Source organism: Rattus rattus, chromosome 2 (genome assembly GCF_011064425.1).
Source record: "Rattus rattus isolate New Zealand chromosome 2, Rrattus_CSIRO_v1, whole genome shotgun sequence".
Taxonomy (NCBI): domain Eukaryota; kingdom Metazoa; phylum Chordata; class Mammalia; order Rodentia; family Muridae; genus Rattus; species Rattus rattus.
This window is the reverse complement of record NC_046155.1, coordinates 196,166,578-196,188,430: the sequence shown is the minus strand read 5'-3', so window position 1 is coordinate 196,188,430 and position 21,853 is coordinate 196,166,578. Positions and strand designations below refer to the sequence as shown.

General features: G+C 40.5%; 1 protein-coding gene across 4 annotated transcripts in view; it reads left to right on the top strand.

Annotated features, from left to right (window-relative positions):
- Positions 1-21,853, top strand: part of Oprm1 (opioid receptor mu 1) — a 75,759-nt gene that overhangs the window by 16,605 nt on the left and 37,301 nt on the right. Inside the window, exons 1-2 of one of the 4 annotated variants that reach the window (XM_032894778.1) lie at positions 3,750-4,142; positions 5,961-6,040. In XM_032894778.1, coding sequence (XP_032750669.1) covers positions 3,860-4,142; positions 5,961-6,040 — 363 coding nt within the window. In that variant the 5' untranslated portion in view covers positions 3,750-3,859. Of the gene's footprint in view, positions 1-3,212; positions 4,144-5,960; positions 6,041-21,853 lie in introns of those variants that run through there. The other 3 variants (XM_032894776.1, XM_032894777.1, XM_032894779.1) reach the window with 3 other exon arrangements.

The following is a 21,853-nucleotide window of genomic DNA, read 5'->3' as shown; positions in this document are numbered from 1 at the left end:
GGGTTTATATGGTTGTACAGCGTGAGGGGATACAGTTCTTCATGGCGGGGAAGGCATGGCATCAGAAGTGAGGCAGGTGGTCATGTTGCAACTGTAATGCAAAGCACTGAGTGGAGAAGAATTGAGATTGGGCTATAATAACCTCAGGGATACCCTCCCAGTGACCATTTCTTTCATCAAAGCCCTGCCTTCTATAGGTTCTGCAGCATCAGCAACTGAGGACCAAATGTTCTCACACTTGGACTGTGGGGTATGTTTTACATTCAAGCCATGACACCTGCATAAACAGAAGTTGGTGTGAGTGCTCAATAATTCTTAAGTGAGACTGATAAAGAGTAACCATTGTTCAAGTACAAACTAGTAGGAGATATACTAGGCTCACAATAAACATCTATGGCCAGGAAATAAAGAATACAACCTACTTTTAAAAATAAATTTCCAGACTTGAGGAAAGTCAGGTAGACTTATGAACTAATTACTTGAGCTAGTTGTTTAGAATAATTATTTGAAAAACAGACAGTTAAACTGTTATCCCAACCTTCAGGCCCTTAAAAGGACAAAACTCTTTAAGATAGACTTGTGCCATTGAATATCCTGTAACATCTCTGAGAATTCTTCTTGACAATAAACTGGAAGACAAAGGATGAGCTCTTTAAAATACATGAGACCTTGGAAAACTGCTTCGTGGTTGATTTTTTTTTTACTCCTTTATCTCACACAGCAAGAGCCCATTAACAGTAAGCATAGATAATCTAAGTTTCTAGAAAAGGGACTGTGGAGTCTGGATTTGAGACTACTTTTTACATGTTGAAGTTCAGAGCTCTTAGTGGCTCTACTTCGGGTCCCCTCTCAGCTTTAACCCATGGAACTTGATGAAGAACTTTTGTTTTCATGTTTAGCTTTTTATTTTTTTAAGCTCTAAACCAAAGAATCTGACTATATCCTATTGAATGGTTGGGCACCATCCCAGCAGTCTAAAAACAGTATTGTATCAAAATTCAATCGTCTTCTAATTAGCTGTGCACATTCAAATGTTAATAAAACACATAACATGCTCTCCAGATGAAACACTGCATGGTCTTCCTTCTTTGAGCTTCTAACCACTGTAATTAGTCCACTGTATAGTACTCATGACTCTAGTTCTCATTAACACTTGTTAATCATGTGTCCCATTAACAGCCACTCTCAAAAATAATCAGGACTAAAACTCTTAAAGTGAGTGTACATTGGTGGCGATCATATGAATACCTAAAGCCAAGGACATTGAAATCCAAGAAAGAGGAGTGACTTTTAGCTCATTGCAGAATCCATCCTTATGGTGACTAAATGCATTTTTAAGCAAATCATTTCATGAAAATGTTTTATTCTATAGGCTAAATAGCAAAATTAAATCTATCCCAGTAGGTAATAAACTATTCTTGATTCAAATGGGAAACCAAGGTTTAGCAAGAAACATCAGAAGAAAGGCAAATAATTCCACAGACAAAATATTAAGGCTCTAGGAAATTAATGTTCACGTGGTTAGAATCTAGGCTGTATGAAATATTTAGGATTTCAGTTTGCTGGGTCATTTTTGAATAGTCTGCCCCCTTTTGTGGCAGATTTAAGCTTCCATGAAGACCTTCAGATCACCCTGGAAGGAAATAGAGAAAACTAAAAAATAACATAAGTTGAACTTTGGTCCTCACAGTATCTATTGAATACTATGAAATTATTATTTCTATGTAACTTTTCAATAAGTTTTTCAAGGGTAACTTAATGTTCATATGTAACAGATAGATTATATTTAGCTGTATTTTTCAATGTGTATATTGAATGAATAGGACATACAGGAAACAGGATGAGATGGATGGATGGATAGACAGACAGACAGACAGACAGACAGACAGACAGACAGACAGACAGACAGACAGACAGACAGATAGATAGATAGATAGATAGATAGATAGATAGATAGATAGATAGATAGGGACATGAAGTGGTATTAAGGAAAGGTTGCATTTGGGGTAATCGAAGGATGATAATTACTCTCAGTGAAGCACAAAAATAGCAATAGAAGGGAAATATTGATCTCAGATGAGAACATATGGTTGCATAAAATTCAGGTTTGTACTCTGAGAAAAAAACTATGATTCAGTGAGGTAAAGTAATATATTCAAACTCACACTGCTAGAGATTACAGGCTATATCACAAAATGATCTGATAGCAAAGGCAGCAGGAAGTACCACATACCAACCTGCCTTTCCAAGCAGGGATAGGGATGGCTCTGTGTCCTGGGGAGACTGATGAATGCTGGGCACACAGATTCAGCTCAGTCCTGTCAGCTGACACAGTGTTTCCTAGGAGAATATATTTCAAAGTATTTCAGCAGCCTCTAGGAAACCTTATCTATATTATTGCTGGAATTGCACCCTCTAATGCAAAATGGTAAAAATATAAAAATGATACTGAACATTGGCCAAAAGTCTACAATTAATAGTTTAGCTGTGAGTAATCTTTTTTTTCCAGAATGAGTGTCTAAAGGTAAAATTATGTGTTCCTTCTAAGCTTGCTTTCCACAGTCTGTGAGAATTCAGTTAAACTTTCCACAACCAAGGGAGAGCATTTATTTCCCATATTTATAGTTAAAACTGTGGGTTTGCACATGCATATGCATGCACAGTGTTGAGAACAAAGCATACTACTGCTGAATTTACAATTGTACACCTTCAGAAGCACTTGTGAACTTAGACATGAGTTCTAGCATTTTTTAAATGCATTCTTGTTCCTCAAGGATCTTGCTTAAGGCTATTTCACACTCAAAAGAGCTGTGTAGTTCCTTTCGGAACCTCTACAGTAGGAAGAATAAAATTTCTGCTTGATTCAGAAGCCTGTTCCCAGAAGCTTGTGAGTGTGGAGGAAGTGCAAAAGTTAAGGATAAATCTTTCTTAGCAGGTTCATGAGAGTGGAGCTGACAGTGGGATCCTTGCTGGGTTTTACAGGTTATCGCCCCTCTTCCCTCATTTCTGTAATGTGTTCTTGTGCTGCTTCTTCACTAGGAAAAAAATCAGATGTAAATAGATCTTCTAACCTAAGAGAAATTGAGGGAGTGGGGGCACATGAAACAGGCTTCTTTCACAAAATGTTTCCTTTCCAGAGAAAGACCATTGTTGCTTTGAACAGGTTTGTGGGGTTGAATTTTTGAGGAACTGAAGTTTTATTTTTGTTTCAGATACGGGGACCAGAGTAAAGGACAATACTAATGGGTCTCCAGCCCCATTTAATTGCATATGGGCAGTTGAGTCGGAAGAGTGTTTAAGTATAAGGGTCATTGAGCTTATAACAGATCAATGACTTTCCTAACTGATGAAAACACCGACCTAATGTATGGTTGTTACAAAGAAACTTAGCTGTTCTTTTTCCCACCCTTCTCTGCAATGTCTCTCCTTCTGTGCCCCCTTACCCCACTTTACACTCGTTTACACGGAAGTGCATGGAGACCGACCGACCGAGGAGGCTGACTCTCTGATTGCTTTGCGCAAAATCCACTCCTCTCCTCCCTCCTCTCTAGCCTCTGGATCCCTCGCAGCCCGCGCGCTCCCTCCCTTTCACCCAGAGAGTGGCGCTTTGGGAAGCTAGAGATGCGCCTCTGTGTACTTCTAAGGTGGGAGGGGGCTACAAGCAGAGGAGAATATCAGACGCTCAGACGTTCCCTTCTGCCTGCCGCTCTTCTCTGGTTCCACTAGGGCTGGTCCATGTAAGAATCTGACGGAGCCTAGGGCAGCTGTGAGAGGAAGAGGCTGGGGCGCGTGGAACCCGAAAAGTCTGGGTGCTGCTCTCAGTTACAGCCTACCTAGTCCGCAGCAGGCCTTCAGCACCATGGACAGCAGCATCGGCCCAGGGAACACCAGCGACTGCTCAGACCCCTTAGCTCAGGCAAGTTGCTCCCCAGCACCTGGCTCCTGGCTCAACTTGTCCCACGTTGATGGCAACCAGTCCGATCCATGCGGTCTGAACCGCACCGGGCTTGGCGGGAGCGACAGCCTGTGCCCTCAGACCGGCAGCCCTTCCATGGTCACAGCCATTACCATCATGGCCCTCTACTCTATCGTGTGTGTGGTGGGCCTCTTCGGAAACTTCCTGGTCATGTATGTGATCGTAAGGTAAGGAATGCTCTGAATGCCTAGCTCCTAAGAGGGGAAGGGGACGAAGCCCCGTGAGTGACAGAGGAGTACAAAGAAGGGACGGCTTGAATAGAGCACTGGCTGTTTGTGTATGAACTTTTACTTTCCTGGGTTTTTGTTGGTTGTTTGTTTTTGTTTTTTGTTTTGTTTTGTTTTTTTAGTCCTTTGATAAAGCAGTGTTCAAAATTCCAAAGAGAAGACATTTCTTTGGCCAAAGCTATTAAGATATGGGGGTGGGAGGCTCCATCTTACTCTAAGTCAAGAGGGTCTTTGAAGCATGTCCTGCAGTCCATCATCCCTCTGCATGAGCTGTAAGAACAGTGAGCTGTAAACAGTGAGGAGGGGAACCTTGTTTGCTTCCCCTAATTGAAGGACAGAGGCTTCTCAGTAGGTTAAAGAGATGAACTCACTAACTTTCTTAGACATGCTGGTTTAGGCTGGACGACAGCCCCACCCCTTCTCCTGTGTTCTGGGAGTACTCCCCTGTGCTGAGGCTGCCCCAGGTGGACGGAGCTTTCCAGGACAGGGTAGCTTAGATGTAGTAAGTATCCTGTTGTGATGTTTAGCCCAGTTCCCACTTTCTTCCTGCAGTTCTGCTGAGGGAGTCCCAAGTGGGATCTGGAGTTGCTGGGTGGCTCAGGGCAGAGCTATTTTTTTTCAGTGCTTGCAAACATGGGAGGCAATTAGGGAAGTTAAAAGCAGCAACGTTTTGTATTACTGGGAGTTGCTCAGGATGGTCTAGAGAGGAAAGTATCTCTGCCTAGTGAAATTATGTTCAAAGAGTTTGAGGTCTGCTTTCTGTTGTCTTGGGTGTTCTAAGTGAATTTGGCAAAGACTGAAAGTAATTTCGTGTTGGTTCTGAGTTACATCTTCAGATTCAGCCTGCTACTATGGAGTACTTATCTACCCACTTTGGATAAAGCAGATGCATATCCCAGCACTTTAAAATGGCTCCTGATTTGAGTCTTCTTCCCAGTGGGGTTATATGGCATCATGAGCTTGGCACTTTCATGTTTAGTTACAATATTTGCTTCACCTATTCAGCACACATGTCACAGGCTTCAACAGAGCGCTCAGAGTCACTGAAAGATCATTTCACTCATTATGCTTTTGTTCCCAAGGTACTGCAAATTGCTTGTCTGATTTCTTTAATTAATGATTGTTTAAAGTAAAGCTGATTTCTCTGGTCTTTGGGTGAAGGATGTGTCTCTGAGAAAAGAGCACCATCTATTGAAAGGAAGGCTAACAGCAGAAGGAAAAATACAGGAAGGAAATCAATAGAGAAATGTATGCTTTAAGACATTTATTCTCTGTAATTCAAAACAGAGATTCAAATGAGAGATTCAGTCTCATCCCACAGTTGAGGCAGTAATTAAAAGATGTCTTTTGGTAAGGAAAATATGCTATTCATTGTTCCTGGGGAAAAACAGAATCATAAAATGAGAGAACTGAAATGGGCTTGGGCTTTTCTGTGTGAGACAATTGAGCCAATACAAAGAAAATCGATTTTTTATTTTTAAACTGAGAAAAGATATTCACTAGCTCAACGCCCCTGAATGTCACTGTGCTCACATGATTTTGTATTTATTAGGATATAAATTGATGATTTGAGTTCATTCTTTCTGCTAGACCAAGAGAGAAAGCTCAGTTTACAGCAATGATAATAAATAACAAAACATCCTGAAGTTACACATGCGTTCTTGGGTTTAAAAGGTGTGAAACAATTGCCCAAGAATCCAGGAGCCCTTTCTCCTTATGAGTCTTAGCATCTTCCTTCCCCCTTTCTATCTCCCCTGGCTTCTATTTTTCTATAAATGGAGCCGGGAGCACAGGAAGCAGCTGGAGCAGACATGGCTTGGTATTTTCCCAGTGCTGAGTGGGTTCCTGGCTGGGTAGGTTCATTTTAAAAGCGTTTCCTCTCACTTGTTCACTCGGAGACATGGTGACACTGTCTCTCACTGAGAACATGGTATTATGCTTCTCTCTCCGTACTGAAAGTTCTGACAAAGGCAGTTCTATTTGAAAGGTCAACCCAAACACCCACCTGTGGCAGATCAAGTGCTTAATTCCATGGGCAGACAACTTTCTGGGAATAAGAATGTGAAACCGAAAGAGAGGCAGTTCGATGACACATGAAGTGCTGGTCAAGCATCTGTGGGTTGAAGATGCTGTGCCTTGGTGGCTGAGCTCATTTAACTGTAAGTTGTAGTGTCCCAGGTCAGCTCAGGGACTTCGTCACTCTTTTACAAAAGAAAAGTACAACAATGAGCCCAGGAAGTAATAAAAGGAGCTCACTTACATCTACGGCCTAAAACAACAAATACGATTAAGTAGTCCACAAGCTGCTGGCTAGATGAAGGTAGCGTGGTCCAGAATAGCTTAGCATGCCAAGTGAATCACAGATGACTATAATAACAATGGCAGCAAAAATAACTGTAGTGTCGATGATGTGATTAATGTCTCTGTTTTCCCAGGAGCATCTCCATTATCCCTTCCACAACACCATAAATGAGCCACGCTTAAGTAGGATTCTTAAAAAGTTCCATTCTTAGGAATCTAAGAAAAGGGATTCTGTCCTGGACCAAAGGCATGAAATATCATAGGTTACCATCGCCTGAGAAGACCTTTGGTTCTAAAAGTGGGGGAGAAAAGCTTTGTTCCTACGTATCATCTGCTTCAAAGAGGAGTCGGTATTGTGGATTGATACCAGCAATTCACAGTTCACATAGACACAGAGGTGGGCATGTGTGTGCATAATTAAACATACAACTCCACAGCTTTGAACTGAGACCCGATTCCTACTGTCGCCATGGGAATAAACAGGTAAAAAGAAATGAATACAGGGGTTCTCATCACTTATCATGGTAAACTGTACAAAGTCTCCATGACTACCATAGTATTGCTGTGAGCTTTGGTTGAAACACGGCATCAACTAATCAACACGTAAACCTGTTCCATGTGTGTTTCTATTTAAGGATGTCCTACTGAATACACATTATGGATCAATTGTCACTGAACTCTACAGCCCACCACGCACATCGGAAGTCATATTACATAAAGGCTAACATACTGTCCAGATAAGGCCCTTAACAGCTTCCCTGTGCTTTGGCTACTAGAGGGTGTTTTGTCACTATACAGGAGGGAATTTTAAAGAGCAAAATTGCTGTGGCTGGTGAAGTTTAGGGAGGTCTCAGAGACCGTTATGACACCTCTACCTAGTGTTTTCTCCCTCAGGCATTATCACAGATCATGATCACAGATGGGAAGGAAAGGGCAAAGGATTAGGAGGAAATTCTCTTGCAGAGTTAAAGTAACCCCCAAGAGGAAATGAAGGCTTCACAGGAGAATGTAGAACACCAGGCAGGTTGGACAGCTCTGTCCTTTAGACAAGCATTTATAGAGAAGAGGATTATTCATGAGTTAAGGTGAGGAATTCCAGAGAAGGTGTGGGATGTTCCTGAAATAGGGTTTATTACACTTTTCTATCCCTATATGGAGTTTGGGGGCGTATCATAACATCCGATGCATAATGGAATAGCTAGTTCTGGAAGGCTAACAATAAGGTAACATACGATGCACAGCGCAGTTTCTGGGGAACTTGGTCAGTTGTGTTGTTGCCAGGCAGTTTGTGTAACCTTGGCTTTTGTTTGAGCATCCCATCATACTCAGCCGTATCTCAGTACTGTGGTTACTCTGCCTCCAGCCACCATGCCATGTGCCTCTCTTTTCCCTCTACCTAGCTAGCCTACTTCAGATTCTTAAAGAAAACCTACAAAGGAACATGAGAAGCAAAACCTAGCTTTCAGAAAGGATCCTGGTTCACAGTATGAGAGGTCAGAGCCAGAACACCACCTTGTTTAGAGCCATCTGAGAACTTACAAACAGAGCCCTTCAAGCAATTCACAGCTCTCTACAAACCCACACAATCGCTAGAGTGGATGCAAAAACCCACAAGTACATTTTAGAACCAAATAATTTCAGTGAAGTAGTCTCTACAGTTTCCTCCTAGAATAAGGATTGATGGAATAGACAGCGATCTTCAAGGAAAGAGTGTCAACTCTTGGTACCCAAAGAGGATTCGACCTTAGGACTCCTATAAATACCAAGTCCAGACACCCCAAGCCTTCGTATTAAATGGTCCAGTTTTCCCTATAATCTTGGTATCTTAAATCATCTGCTGCCCGTTTATAATCTTAAATATAGTAGAAATGTTATGCAAGTAGATGCCATGCTGCACTGTTTAAGGAATAACAACAAGAAGTCTGTGTGTTGAGTACAGTACTACAAAATCTCCCGAATACTTTTGAACTGCAATTGCAAAGTCTACAGACACAGAATTCTCTCAGAACCTCCTCAAATAAGACAATCAAGAAGTTCAGTTGTGCATTATATGCAGCGGCAAGCTCACCACACAAATGGGGAGGTATGAAAGCAAAGTTTAACTCCCATAATTCCCTCATTGCTCTGGCACCAGATAGCTAGGTGCAGCATACACACTCAAAATCAGACACGGCATATTTTATTTTGTATATTGGAGTAAAACTATCAAAATTAACTTGATTTCTATATATTTCTAAAGACAGTGGGTTAAGTAAAATTAGAATTGTGTGATGAAATATAGAATGTCTTGGAGCATAATTTAGGATGTGGTTCCATTGTCTGAGGTCTTACCCTTTATTACCAATGATATTCTCAAACAGAGGAGAAATTACCTGATAAATAGTAACTAGCCTATAGCTACACCATCACAGTGATTTCATAGCTACATTTAGCACATTTCAGAAGCCATTTTAAGCAACAAAATCTTTGTTCTAATTTTTAATAGTTCATTTATCAAGGCTCTGCCTACAACTTAATGGCTCCAGGTCTATAAGACTACCTGCTCTCTCTAACAGTGAGGGTGATAAAATTTACATTCAGCTACATGTTCAATCTGGAACATTAAAATCTATGTTAATACCCTAAATGCTTTCATTTGACAGAGTAAAATTTGAGTTTAAACTACTCCAAGGTAAGGTTTCACCTCATTTTAGAGCACCCAATTGCGCACATGCCTCCTGCCCAGGGGATGAAATGTAGTGAGCCATTTCTTATAAAAGGCGAGAAAGTAAATGATTTGTAAACAACCAGATAATCCCTGTAGTAATGACTCAACTCTGTCATAGCTTAGAAGAGCCCACAGACATTATGAAAATAAATGGGAACAGTTCGTCTCAATAAGACTTTATATAGACACTAAATTTTGAACTTCCATATTGGGCTCCCATGCCTTAAAATATTTTTCTTTCCATGTCTGTCAACCACTTAAAAATAACAAAATCATTCTTTGCTAACAAATCATAGAAAGAAGTGGCCAGCTAGATTTGGCCCACAAGATCTTATCAGTCAAAGGCTGGAAAAGAGGAATAAAAGTTTCTATTTATGCAGTGGTCATGTTCATAATAGTTATAGACACAGAATTTTGTTCAAGTAACATACTTTTTCAAGTTCTGAAAATAGGTAACAGCACAGTTCCCATAGATGAGTCTGTCGGGCAGCATTGCCTTTGCTCACCTGATGCTCATGCTGGGTTCTAAAAGAAGCCACATGGGATGACCTCTATGTCTCCGCAGACTCCCGTCTCTCCATTGGTCCAAATGATTACCAGCATTCCTGACCACCCTTAGCCAATGACTAAGGGTGAGTGCTAAGAAAAGAGGATGTCTAAAGGATTTCTCAAGGCTGTCCTCTCTCAAACGCTCTTCATGTTCATCTTGATTACTCTTTAGGCTTTTGCACAGTGTTTTCACCCTCAGGCTTTTGGGAATGGCTGATGTTGTCATCTGGGGATTCATATTAACTTCTTAACATATATAGCATCTGTCCTCAGAGCTATCTGGGTCTGCATCCCAGCCACACTGAACCCACCTGTACAGCCAGACAATGACATCACTCAGGGTCTTACAAGTGATTTATATCATTCTTGATGAATATGAAAGCTCTGCTTCCCACCATTTTTACATAAACTGTTCATTCATAAAATAAGTCTCACTATGACCCTTTCCACTCTGCATGTCAATCATATACCCCTTCCCCTCTTGTTTCGTCCTCACACCTACTGACTACCTTCTTCCTAACTAGTACTTCTTCCTAACTAGTACTTCCTCCTAACTAGTACCTCTTACATGATTTATTTTATAGTGACCCATCTGTTTTCATTTGTGTTGCTTACAAAAACATTGGCGATATTTAAGTGGCTACCCCACTGGAGAACGTCTCTCCTTCCATCCCCAATCAATAATTGGTTTTAGATCTTCAGGGATGGGCAGGGCCCCATGAGCCTATTGACATCTTTATGATACTTAAAACACAAAGGCTGATTGGGTTTTTTTTTCTTTATTTGTTTTTCTCTCTCTGACTTATGTAACACAATTGTATTTTGAACATTTGTTTGCTATAGTTCTTAAAAGTTGTTTTGAACACTGCCACCTCCTTTAGTTCAGTCTGTCCATGTAGCTAAGAGGGGCCCCAGGTGTTCAGGTCCCAGGTGTTCAGGTCCCTGTGGATCATTCCTGACTTCTGTCTGAGATTTTTTTCAGTGACTTCATGTACATTGTTTGAGATCCCTTTCCTACTTGGTCCCATACCTTGAGAGTTTCATCCCTCCACATATAAATGAAATGATTGATCCTTTGACCAGCTGTGCTAAGCAAACACCTCCTTGTTCGTACAACAGTACTTTTACTTACACAGATAACCACCAGGCTGAAATCTGCCTGGAGAGCCAAGTTTCAATAGACTTGTAACTGAATGATATAGAGTCCACTAGAAACAAATTCATCTTGTCAAATGTTCTTAGGCGAGAATTGGATCTAAGTTCTAGCAAGGAATCTAGTCTACATAAAAAGGACAATAAATTTTGATTTCCTTTTAACTAACCATGGACCTTTTAACTAGCAGCAGCAGCAGCAGCAGCAGCAACACGGTGACATGCACCCAGAGCCTTTACTTGCCCTAGATCGCAGTTTTTATCCATTCAAATAAATTGATCTGTAGATTACCCTTTTAACCTATAGAAACAAAGCAAAGCATCACATGGGTACCACTGTGGTCAATCTTCATGTCCTTCCTATTCACTGTTTCTCAAGCCATTGAACCACTCCAAACCCACCTTGCTGGAGAGAAGACCTTCTGCAAATACATAATGTTCCCCTGATTGATGAACCTTTTCATAGTGCCTAATAAATTCAGAGGTGGGAGAACTACAAACCAAAATTTTGAACAAATTATGTCATGAATTTAAAGGCAGCTTGGGACCCATGATGAGTTCCAAGACAGACTGAGAAACTGTTTCCAAAATCATCAAGCCAGGATTAGAAATTTTCATATTTCACTTTTACATTGGTGTGGCAATAAAAGGTAAATCCTGATAACATAGAATGAAACGTTTTAACCAAATAAGAGTTCATCTGAGTCAGAAAAAAAAATACTTATATCCACAGCTTCGTCTGCATTTTAGCTTTGGAAATTTAGGCATTTATAACTCCATCCTACTGGAAGGTCATCCACCCTGACTTTTGTTGAGTCTTACCCTCTAGTCAATGAAATAAGTCAATGTCTATCAACTGCCAAAATCAAGACAGCAAACTCTACAAATAAAGCAAGCATTGCGTGTAGTGTGGGATAACCCCCTTGAGGCATACTGTGCCTTCTCAGAACTAAGACTCTAGGAAGAACAGCAGAAAACAGAAGGGACAGCTTTCTTTGTTTTTCAACATTCTTCCACTGAAGTGCTGGGTTCCGTGCCAGCACGAGGTTGAACTTTCTGTGGGGGAAGATTAAATGTTAATTGAAAACGTTGCCAGCAGTGCAACCTGAACATCAGCACCTGATTGTGCTTGCCAAGAAGAATAAAGGAAATTATTGCTGACGTTATTTCATTCTTATTCATCCCCCATCAGCTCTGGAAAGAAAAGCGCATGGATTGAGTGAAATTAAACACGAGTTTGCTTCCAACGATGGTCTGAGGTTGCTAAAATTAGTGACTGCATTAAAAGCAGACAGTGCTAATAAAGAACCTTCTTTTATTTTTTTTTCCTTCTGATGAACAAAGAAAATCAATTAACCCTTTGTAATATAAGTCATATATGAGGATTGAAGTTGCATCTTAAAATTGTATGGACTTTAAAGTCTTCCATATATTAAATAATACAGTTCTCACAAAAGGTGAGTATGACCAGGGAAGAAAATGTTAGGGTTGGGTCTCTTCTGTAGCCCAGGCTTGCCCCAAATACTCTTTAGAGTTTGAGACTCTAGAGACCTCCTGGTCCTCCTGACTCCCTTTCCCACCACTGCTATCACTAGCCTGTGAGGCCACACAGGTGGGCGTTGTTTACCAGAGTGTGGTAGTTTAAATAAAACTGCCTCTCCCCAACCCGGTCAGGCTCCCACATTTGAATACTTTTTCCCTGGTTGATTGCACTCTTCAGGTCAATTTAAAAGGTGTTGTCTTGCCAAAGGACCTATGTCACTGAGAGCAGGCTTTAAAGTTCAAACCCTACCCTGAGCCATCCTTGCACCGGCACAGCAACATAGAAGCAACAGACACACAGAGCGATGTTAGAGAATATTAAACACAGTTGGCATGTTCATCGAACTATGAACAAAACACTCTCTTTGATGGACCAGGTTTCAGTCACAGTGGCCAAATTAGATAGCAAGCTTCTTTTTCTCAAAAGCACAGTCTAAGGGAGACAATAAATAAACAATTTTACCAGCAATGCTCATTCAGCGATATAGAAATTCCAAATAATCGCAAGTGAAGGAAAGAAAAAACATGTCCTTGCTTATAAACACCTTCAAAGTGCGTCTGACCTAAAGACGTGCCTTCTAATATAATAAAAGCACTCTGATTCTGGTACAAGGATCTGGTACAGTGTTCTTCAGTGCACCTGTTACATTTTTCTCTCACAGAGTTTTCGATGCTAAATTCATACACAAAATAAATTGATTAGCCTTCTAGGTGAAACAGAAACCCATAGAACTGAAGAACTAAACTATTTTGGAATAGTAATTGCTCAAAGAAGCTTTTTGGAAGCAGTTGTTTTTAGACCACTCATGGTTCAGGATACATATTGTCTTTTGAACACATGAGCAACATCTGGAAAACATGTTAGGACAATAAAAGTAGTGCTTTTGGAAATATTAAGTCCATCATTAACACAAGTCCAGAAAAAGAAACATTAATAAAACAGAACACATGGTCCCCAGAGATCTGTCCTCCAGGGCAGTGTCCCCCTCACTAAAACTGAATCCCATGGGGACCATATTAACATCATCATCGTTGTCATCATCACTGTCATTGTCTCCATTATTAACATTTTCTGAATGGTACTGTATCCTAGATTCCCTACTAGCAATTCTAAATCACACCACTGTTCTAAACATCCCCAGCCTTGTATCATCAACTGATTCAGGAAAGTACTAACATTCTCCAACCTTCTCATATGATCAACATATTTAAGCCCGATTTACCTAGTTAAAAATGATAAAAACTAGTATTTGAGCAGAGATCTATATGACACTTAACTTTTAAGCCTTAAGACTGCTACTTTCCATTGCATAGAGGATGGGTGTGCGAGCCAGTGGTTGAGGGCTCATTTGGATGGCTGCCTGGTACACTCTCTTCATCTCTGTCTTCCCAGAACCTGTCTAAGTCTACTGTGTTACGGGTAGACCCTGCCTCACTGGAGTCAGAATGAAGGAAATAGGAGATCTGGATCCTTACAAAGTCTGTGTCCGCAGGCTTTCTTTATGTTGCACTGTGACATTCTCAGGGAACATTTTATCTCGGGCTAACTGGGTCTTGTTCTCTGAGTCTGCCTTTCAGCTTGGGAAAATAGAACCCATTAATTATTTGTAGACTTCTACTGGTAGAAGCTCAGTTATGATCTGAAGTTATGATACTCCCACACACCAGTGGTTCATATCTGTGACCTGCTTAGCTGACACTCATGTCGACAAATGTGATGGAGACAGTTGCGGTGCCAGCCTCAGCTTTCTATGTTTATTATTTAGACAAGAACCACGGCTTTTCCGTGGTTACATTTAAGTCTCTGTCTCTGTCTCTGTCTCTGTCTCTGTCTCTGTCTCTGTCTCTCTCTCTCTCTCTCTCTCTCTCTCTCACACACACACACACACACACACAGAGCTTTCCACTCTTGTATTTAAAACCCAATAGACTGTGGGATGTAAGACAGCTGAACCATTCTAGTGCTCTATATAATTTCATAAAGTTTATTTTTAAAAACTTGTAAATGGATAAAAGCACCACATACCAATATTAACCAGATGTTGTGTCAATCTAATTGTTAACCTAATACTAACCTAAAGTTTATACAACTAAATAACTTCTGTATAGTTAGAATTGGCATTAGAAATGGAAGATGTCTAACTGCACATTAAAATTTACATCTTACTATCAAATATGTTTTATGTAACTATCTATCGAACCCACTCCCCGAAAAAAAACTAGAACTGGGGTGCCAACTAGCTTACTCTCCAGTTTCACTACTTGGATCTGTTACCTCATCCCAGTCCTTCCTCATCCCAGTAGATTTAGCCTTTTTGTTCCTTTTCATTCATGTTAAAGTGTATCCACATCCCTTTACGTGTGTGTGTGTGTGTGTGTGTGTGTGTGTGTGTGTGTGTGTGTGTGTGTGTGTGTTATTGGCCAGATTATAGTATGTAAATGTTGCGATCATTTTAACCCTTTGCTTTTCCATATCCTGTTTCTGGTTTGTGAAAATAACAGTGCTAGGATGAAGCTATAGCTCAGTGGTAGGAAGCTTGGCAGGCAACTGTGAGTCCCTGGGTTCAATTCCTGGCAGTATCAAGAAAAAGAAAGAAAGGAAAAGAACAGAACAACATTTAGGCGGCTGTTCCTCAGAGCTAATGACTAAAAGAAAAATTGGAATTCTGTAAAGTAAACTTCTTGGGACTGGAGAGATGGCTCAATAGTAAAGGGAACACACTGCTCTGAAGACCAAAGCTGGGTCCCCATGTTGGGCAGATCACAACTACCTGAACTCCAGTTTTAGAATATCTGAGGTATCGAGCTTCTGTGGGTCTTCCCTTACTCCCATGTACCCACCCACACACAGATACATCTTCATATACAAAATTAAAAGTAAGAAAACAAAAAATTTATAAATATTTTGAAGGTAAAATTATTGTTCAGGGAGCTTCTGTGGTTTGGTGTGAAGAGATACTCCACATTTATATTGAAAGAAGGATGCGGATCTGTGGAGGATCGCCTCTTCATTCTCCCACTCTGCTGTCCAAAGACACCCACGGAGAGCATCTGTAGAAGAACCCACGGTGACTAACACGGGTGGAATCTGGAAAAATCAAATCTGCAAATATCTAGACAGAAAGAACAAAGAAAGAAAGAAAAGAAAGAATGAAAGGAAGGAAGGAAGGAAAAAAGAAAGGAAGAAAGAAAGAAAGAAGAAAGGAAAGAAGAAAGAAAAGAAACGAAAACTTACTCTGATGAAGAGCAACAACTTCATGATTTTTGCTAAAGCATCCACATAACTAAATAAAAAGATAAGCCATTCTACCTTGTGTGAGCAGCTCCCAACTGAAACAGCAGATGGTGAGACTCGGAGCAAGTCATCTGCCATCAGTACTAAGTTCAGATCACAGGCATACCTGTGTAGGCCTGGAGATCCTAGGTACAGGAAGCAGATGCAAAGACTATTACCATTTTACTATTGCTTCTATAGAGAACTCTCCTTCCCCTCCTCTCCCCTCCCCCTCCTCCTCCTCCTCCTCCTCCTCCTCCTACTACTACTACTACTACTACTACCCCCTCCCTCCTCCTCCTCAGCTGGTGCAGTTATTCATGAGCAGTATGAAAACCAAGCCTCAGCATCTCCCAGACAAATTCCTTGAATAGACTACTCCATTTCGTTACATATTCCATTACTCAGAAGCAAATTGGAAAAAGAAACGAGGTATCGGAAGAGATCTTCAGTAGGTGGAACCCTGCTTTGTTGGTGGTAGACCATAAGCTAACATGAAGAGAAGAGTCCTTAGTTGTGAATTTTTCACCTGAAAACCCAGTGAAGCCATGCCTCAGCAGAACAGAGAATGTGGAGTGGCAAAGGTTGTGACAGCAGGTGAACAGGACCGGCTCCTTCCACAGGAGTAGGAAGATATGGAAATGCATGAATAAGAAGTCTACAATGACCTGAGATAAGCATCACACAGAAGTTGCTGGGATGTCTCAGACGTCCTGACTTCTCCTGCATATCCAGCATTTCACAAATACCTGACCTGTACAGTTTGGGAACTGCTACATCCCAGAGCAGAAGATGCAATGGCCACAAAATTACCAACATTAATGTATCTATAAAGTTGAGTGATAAAATTGTGAGTTCCAATGTATCTAGCAGAGATATGTGTTTGATTTCATAAAATGTAATGGCAGGCTGCTGTAGAAATTAGACTAACCTTTGTTTCTGGGAAAAGGCAATAAATAGCTCAATTTGGGACTAACCCTAAACTAATGGCTTCCTGTCACCATCGGAGACAAAACCCTTGGCAAACTAGGCCAAGAAGATGGCCCTTGATACATCTCTATCATCTTCTTGGCTGTTCTCGTCTAATAAAACACATTTTTAATAACTGCTGTATCCTAGCCACTTAAATGTTAAACCATTATCTTCTCAGCATTGGCACAGATCCCCAACATGCGTGTGTCTGTGTGTGTGTGTCTGTGTGTGTCTGTGTCTGTGTGCGCGTGCGCGCACACACACACACACTCGCACAGTCTGACATCCTATCTACCCATCCACTTTAAAACAGCTTAGTTCTCGACGGTCCCTCCCAGTCAGGACAGCTGTGTCTAATGGGGAACCCCACATACCAAAAGCAAATGTGCGCATGAGTTACATGAATGTGTGTTATGGTGTTAACCACTAACAGGATGTGTGATGGGGAGACAGAGTAATGATAGAAGTGTGATGTATTTGATGAAAAACTTAGATACCGATTCGGGTGTCAAGATGCTTTAAAGCTTAAAAAGTCCCATAACATTTATATATAAAGCTTAATAAGTTTTTATTTTTAGCTCGGAGAAGCTGTGAAATAGAACATTTTGATCACAAAGTAAGGATATTAAACACACCAAACTGTTCTTAGAGTTGTCCATATATGTTGATAGTGATTTATACTGTAGCATCTATATGAATATAAGTGTGTAATGTATATGTACATATAATGTATATATACATACATATTATATATACCTATACACATATATGCATCATATAAATACATATTTCCAAATTAATATTTTATATGTGTGTGTATGTGTGTGAGTGTGTGTATGTGTGTATGTGTGTATGTTTGTGTGTGTGAGTGTGTGTGTATGTGTGTATGTGTTTGTGTGTGAGAGTGTGTGTGTATGTATGTGTGTGTATGTGTTTGAGTGTGTGTGAGTGTGTGTGTTTGTGTGTGTGTATGTGTTTGAGTGTGTGTGTGTGTGTGTGTGTGCGTGCGCGCACGCATTTCCAAACTCATCAGACATTTTGTAAATAAACCATGTGGTAGGGAAAACCAGTTACTACTACAAAGCTGAAACAGTAATAGGTGATTCCCAGGAGCAGTGGAACATTGCATAGAAAGCTTCCACAAGACAATATAAACCATCTTTGTGCTTGGAGTTTTCCTATTAAAAACCACACTTAAATCCCTCTTTTGTGACTGAAACATTGTTATTGCCAAATGAGTCCATTCCAAGTTGGAAGCCGACCCTATATTGGTTTGATAACCCTGCCGCACCATAAGTCTGAACTTCCAGCCTTTAAAAAAAAACTAGCAAAAGTCCCTTGCTCTGCCAAATTACTAGTTTATTCATAAATCACATTTTCCCCTAACAAATGCTATTGAATTCTCCACAGGGGAAGGGAAATACCTTCCAAAAGAGCTCGGCCTGAAAATACTTATAAGGGGAAAAAGGGCTCAATAAGCTGCCTTCTGTTTCCTAGAAAAAGTCCAGGTTGGCATGATTTTAAGCTCAAAAAAAAATTAGGTAATTATTGGATGGAAAAACAGACATGAATATGTAATTTTATGCAAATGAAGACCCCAGGGCGCTAAATTGCATTACCTTTATTTTTCTTTCACTTGGCCCTGAAAGCTACTATTGCAGACACTAGTGAAATGGTAAACTGCTTCTGTAGCAGCAGGTATCTGGGCACACTGAAAGGCTAAGAAAGGAATGCCCAGCTGCAGTTTTGACAAGTGGGATTGCAGGTTCAATTGCCATGAATGTTAATCAAATTACTCTTAAGAACTTAGTAACCATCAGAAGTTTCTCCCCCCACCCCCACACACACATTTAATCCCTCTCATTCGGACACCTGGTATATAGTCTTTATGTTTTATGCTACTAACTTACCAAGAAGACACATAAAACATTCCAAATCCCATGATTATACACTCCAGATGACACAGGAAATAAGTCACAATTATCCGTATCTTCTATTCGCATAACAAGGAGCATCAACATATTTATAACCACAGTGTCAAACGGTTTCTTGTCTGAACTGTTAGGCATCTCAGTGGTATTTAATATACAGGTAATTAAGACGCATAGGGGTCTCCACTGCTCTCAGGGATTTTGTGAGCGTCTATTTGCACATTGTGGGTTGAGATGCTCATGAACCTGACTGACCTTGGTAAAACTGATTATCATCGTGCAGACAGTTCACATGTCTGGGGAACCTACGTTGAACTGTAGAACTGACAGGCCAAACTTCATAACAAACAGACTCGGATATAAATCCCGTCTCCTTTTGCTCTGATTCGCTGCCCCCCACCCCACCTCCCTTTGGAGTAATACTGACACAGTATGAATGTTTATCATTTTAATTATTTTTTTAAATTATATTATTAGGTTCTCTGTGTGTGTGTGTGTGTGTGTGTGTGTGTGTGTGTGTGTGTGTGTGTGTGTGTGTGTGTGTGACAGCACTTGTGTTGAGGTCAAAGGACAATTATCTGGCTTTCTCTCTCTCCCTGCAATCTAGGTACTGACGGGGGAACAAACTCAGGTCCCCAGGTTTGATGCTTATACCTACAGAGCCAATTTTTGCCAACCCTAACTACTTTTCTTTTCTTTGTTTTTAATTTCATTTAGTCTTTTTTTTTTCACTCCAGATTTTATCCCCCTTCCAGTCCACTCTCTGTTCCACATCCCATACCTCATGCCCACCTCCCCTGTCTCCACAAGGATGTCCTTACTGCTCCAGCCCCCATCCCACCTACCTCTCCACTCCCTGGGGCCTCCAGTCTCTTGAGGGTTAGGTGCACCCTCTCTGACCCTGCAGTCCTCTGCTGTATATGTGCTGGGGGCCTCATATCAGCTGGTGCATGCTGCCTGGTTGGTGGCTCAGTGTCTGAGAGATCTCGGCGTTAGTTGAGCCTACTGGATGTTCTACAGGGTCACTAACAGGGACATCCTGAGCTTTGCAGGGAAATGGATGGAACTAGAAAATATCATCCCGAGTGAGGTAACTCAGACCCAAAAGGACATACATGGCATGTACTCAGTAATAAGTGGATATTAAGAGGCCTTTTAATATGCTGCAAACTCCTGTTTTGACAGTGTTCTGTTTAGAACATTTTGCATCCATTTTTCATAAATGTATTTGGACATTGATTGAAGATTTCTTTGCTGGTAGATGTGTCTTGAGACTGGCGTTAAGTTGGTGCTAGACTGCTGGAGGAATGAAGAAGTGTTTGTTTGCTCCTCTTCACTACTTTAAGCACCATTGATGATTGGTAGCAAATCTGATTTAGATGTTTGATGTCCAGAGGTTCTCTTTATTTGAAGGTTTGGCAGTTATTGACTTGCTCTTAGTGTTTACCAGACTAGTCACAATCCCTGCTTCCTAGTGCTACCTTTTAAGGCTTTGGTACCATGTGTAGAAAACAAAACGTAGACTTCCAATGCAAATTTGGAAAAATACTGCCTTTTAGACTGACGTTTTCACTGTATCAGGTACGTAACTCATGCAGAAACAGAAGCATGTAGCTAAAAAACTGTATAAAAATTAGCTTTTTACCGAAGTTAAATCAGGAACAGATAAACCAGTTAAACAACCCCATAACTCCTAAGGAAATAGAAGCAGTCATTAAAGGTCTCCCAACCAAAAAGAGCCCAGGTCCAGACGGGTTTAGTGCAGAATTCTATCAGACCTTCATAGAAGACCTCATACCAATATTATTCAAACTATTCCACAAAATTGAAACAGATGGAGCACTACCGAACTCCTTCTATGAAGCCATAATTACTCTTATACCTAAACCACACAAAGACCCAACAAAGAAAGAGAACTTCAGACCAATTTCCCTTATGAATATCAACGCAAAAAATACTCAACAAAATTCTGGCAAACCGAATCCAAGAGCACATCAAAACAATCATCCACCATGATCAAGTAGGCTTCATCCCAGGCATGCAGGGATGGTTTAATATCTGAAAACCATCAACGTGATCCATTATATAAACAAACTGAAAGAACAAAACCACATGATCATTTCATTAGATGCTGAGAAAGCATTTGACAAAATTCAACACCCCTTCATGATAAAAGTCCTGGAAAGAATAGGAATCCAAGGCCCATACCTAAACATAGTAAAAGCCATATACAGCAAACCAGTGGCTAACATTAAACTAAATGGAGAGAAACTTGAAGCAATCCCACTAAAATCAGGGACTAGACAAGGCTGCCACTCTCTCCCTACTTATTCAATATAGTTCTTGAAGTTCTAGCCAGAGCAATCAGACAACAAAAAGGGGGGTCAAGGGATACAGATCGGAAAAGAAGAAGTCAAAAATATCACTATTTGCAGATGATATGATAGTATATTTAAGTGATCCCAAAAGTTCCACCAGAGAACTACTAAAGCTGATAAACAACTTCAGCAAAGTGGCTGAGTATAAAATTAACTCAAATAAATCAGTAGCCTTCCTCTACACAAAAGAGAAACAAGCCGAGAAAGAAATTAGGGAAATGACACCCTTCATAATAGACCCAAATAATATAAAGTACCTCAGTGTGACTTTAACCAAGCAAGTAAAAGATTTGTACAACAAGAACTTCAAGACTCTGAAGAAAGAAATTGAAGAAGACCTCAGAAGATGGAAAAGATCTCCCATGCTCATGGATTGGCAGGATTAATATAGTAAAATGGCCATTTTACCAAAAGCGATCTACAGATTCAATGCAATCCCCATCAAAATACCAATCCAATTCTTCAAAGAGTTAGACAGAACAATTTGCAAATTCATCTGGAATAACAAAAACCCAGGATAGCTAAAACTATCCTCAACAATAAAAAAGGACTTCAGGGGGAATCGCTATCCCTGAACTCAAGCAGTATTACAGAGCAATAGTGATAAAACTGCATGGTATTGGTACAGAGACAGACAGATAGACCAATGGAATAGAATTGAAGACCCAGAAATGAACCCACACACCTATGGTCACTTGATTTTTGACAAAGGAGCCAAATCCATCCAATGGAAAAAAGATAGCATTTTCAGCAAATGGTGCTGGTTCAACTGGAGGTCAACATGTAGAAGAATGCAGATCGATCCATGCTTATCACCCTGTACAAAGCTTAAGTCCAAGTGGAT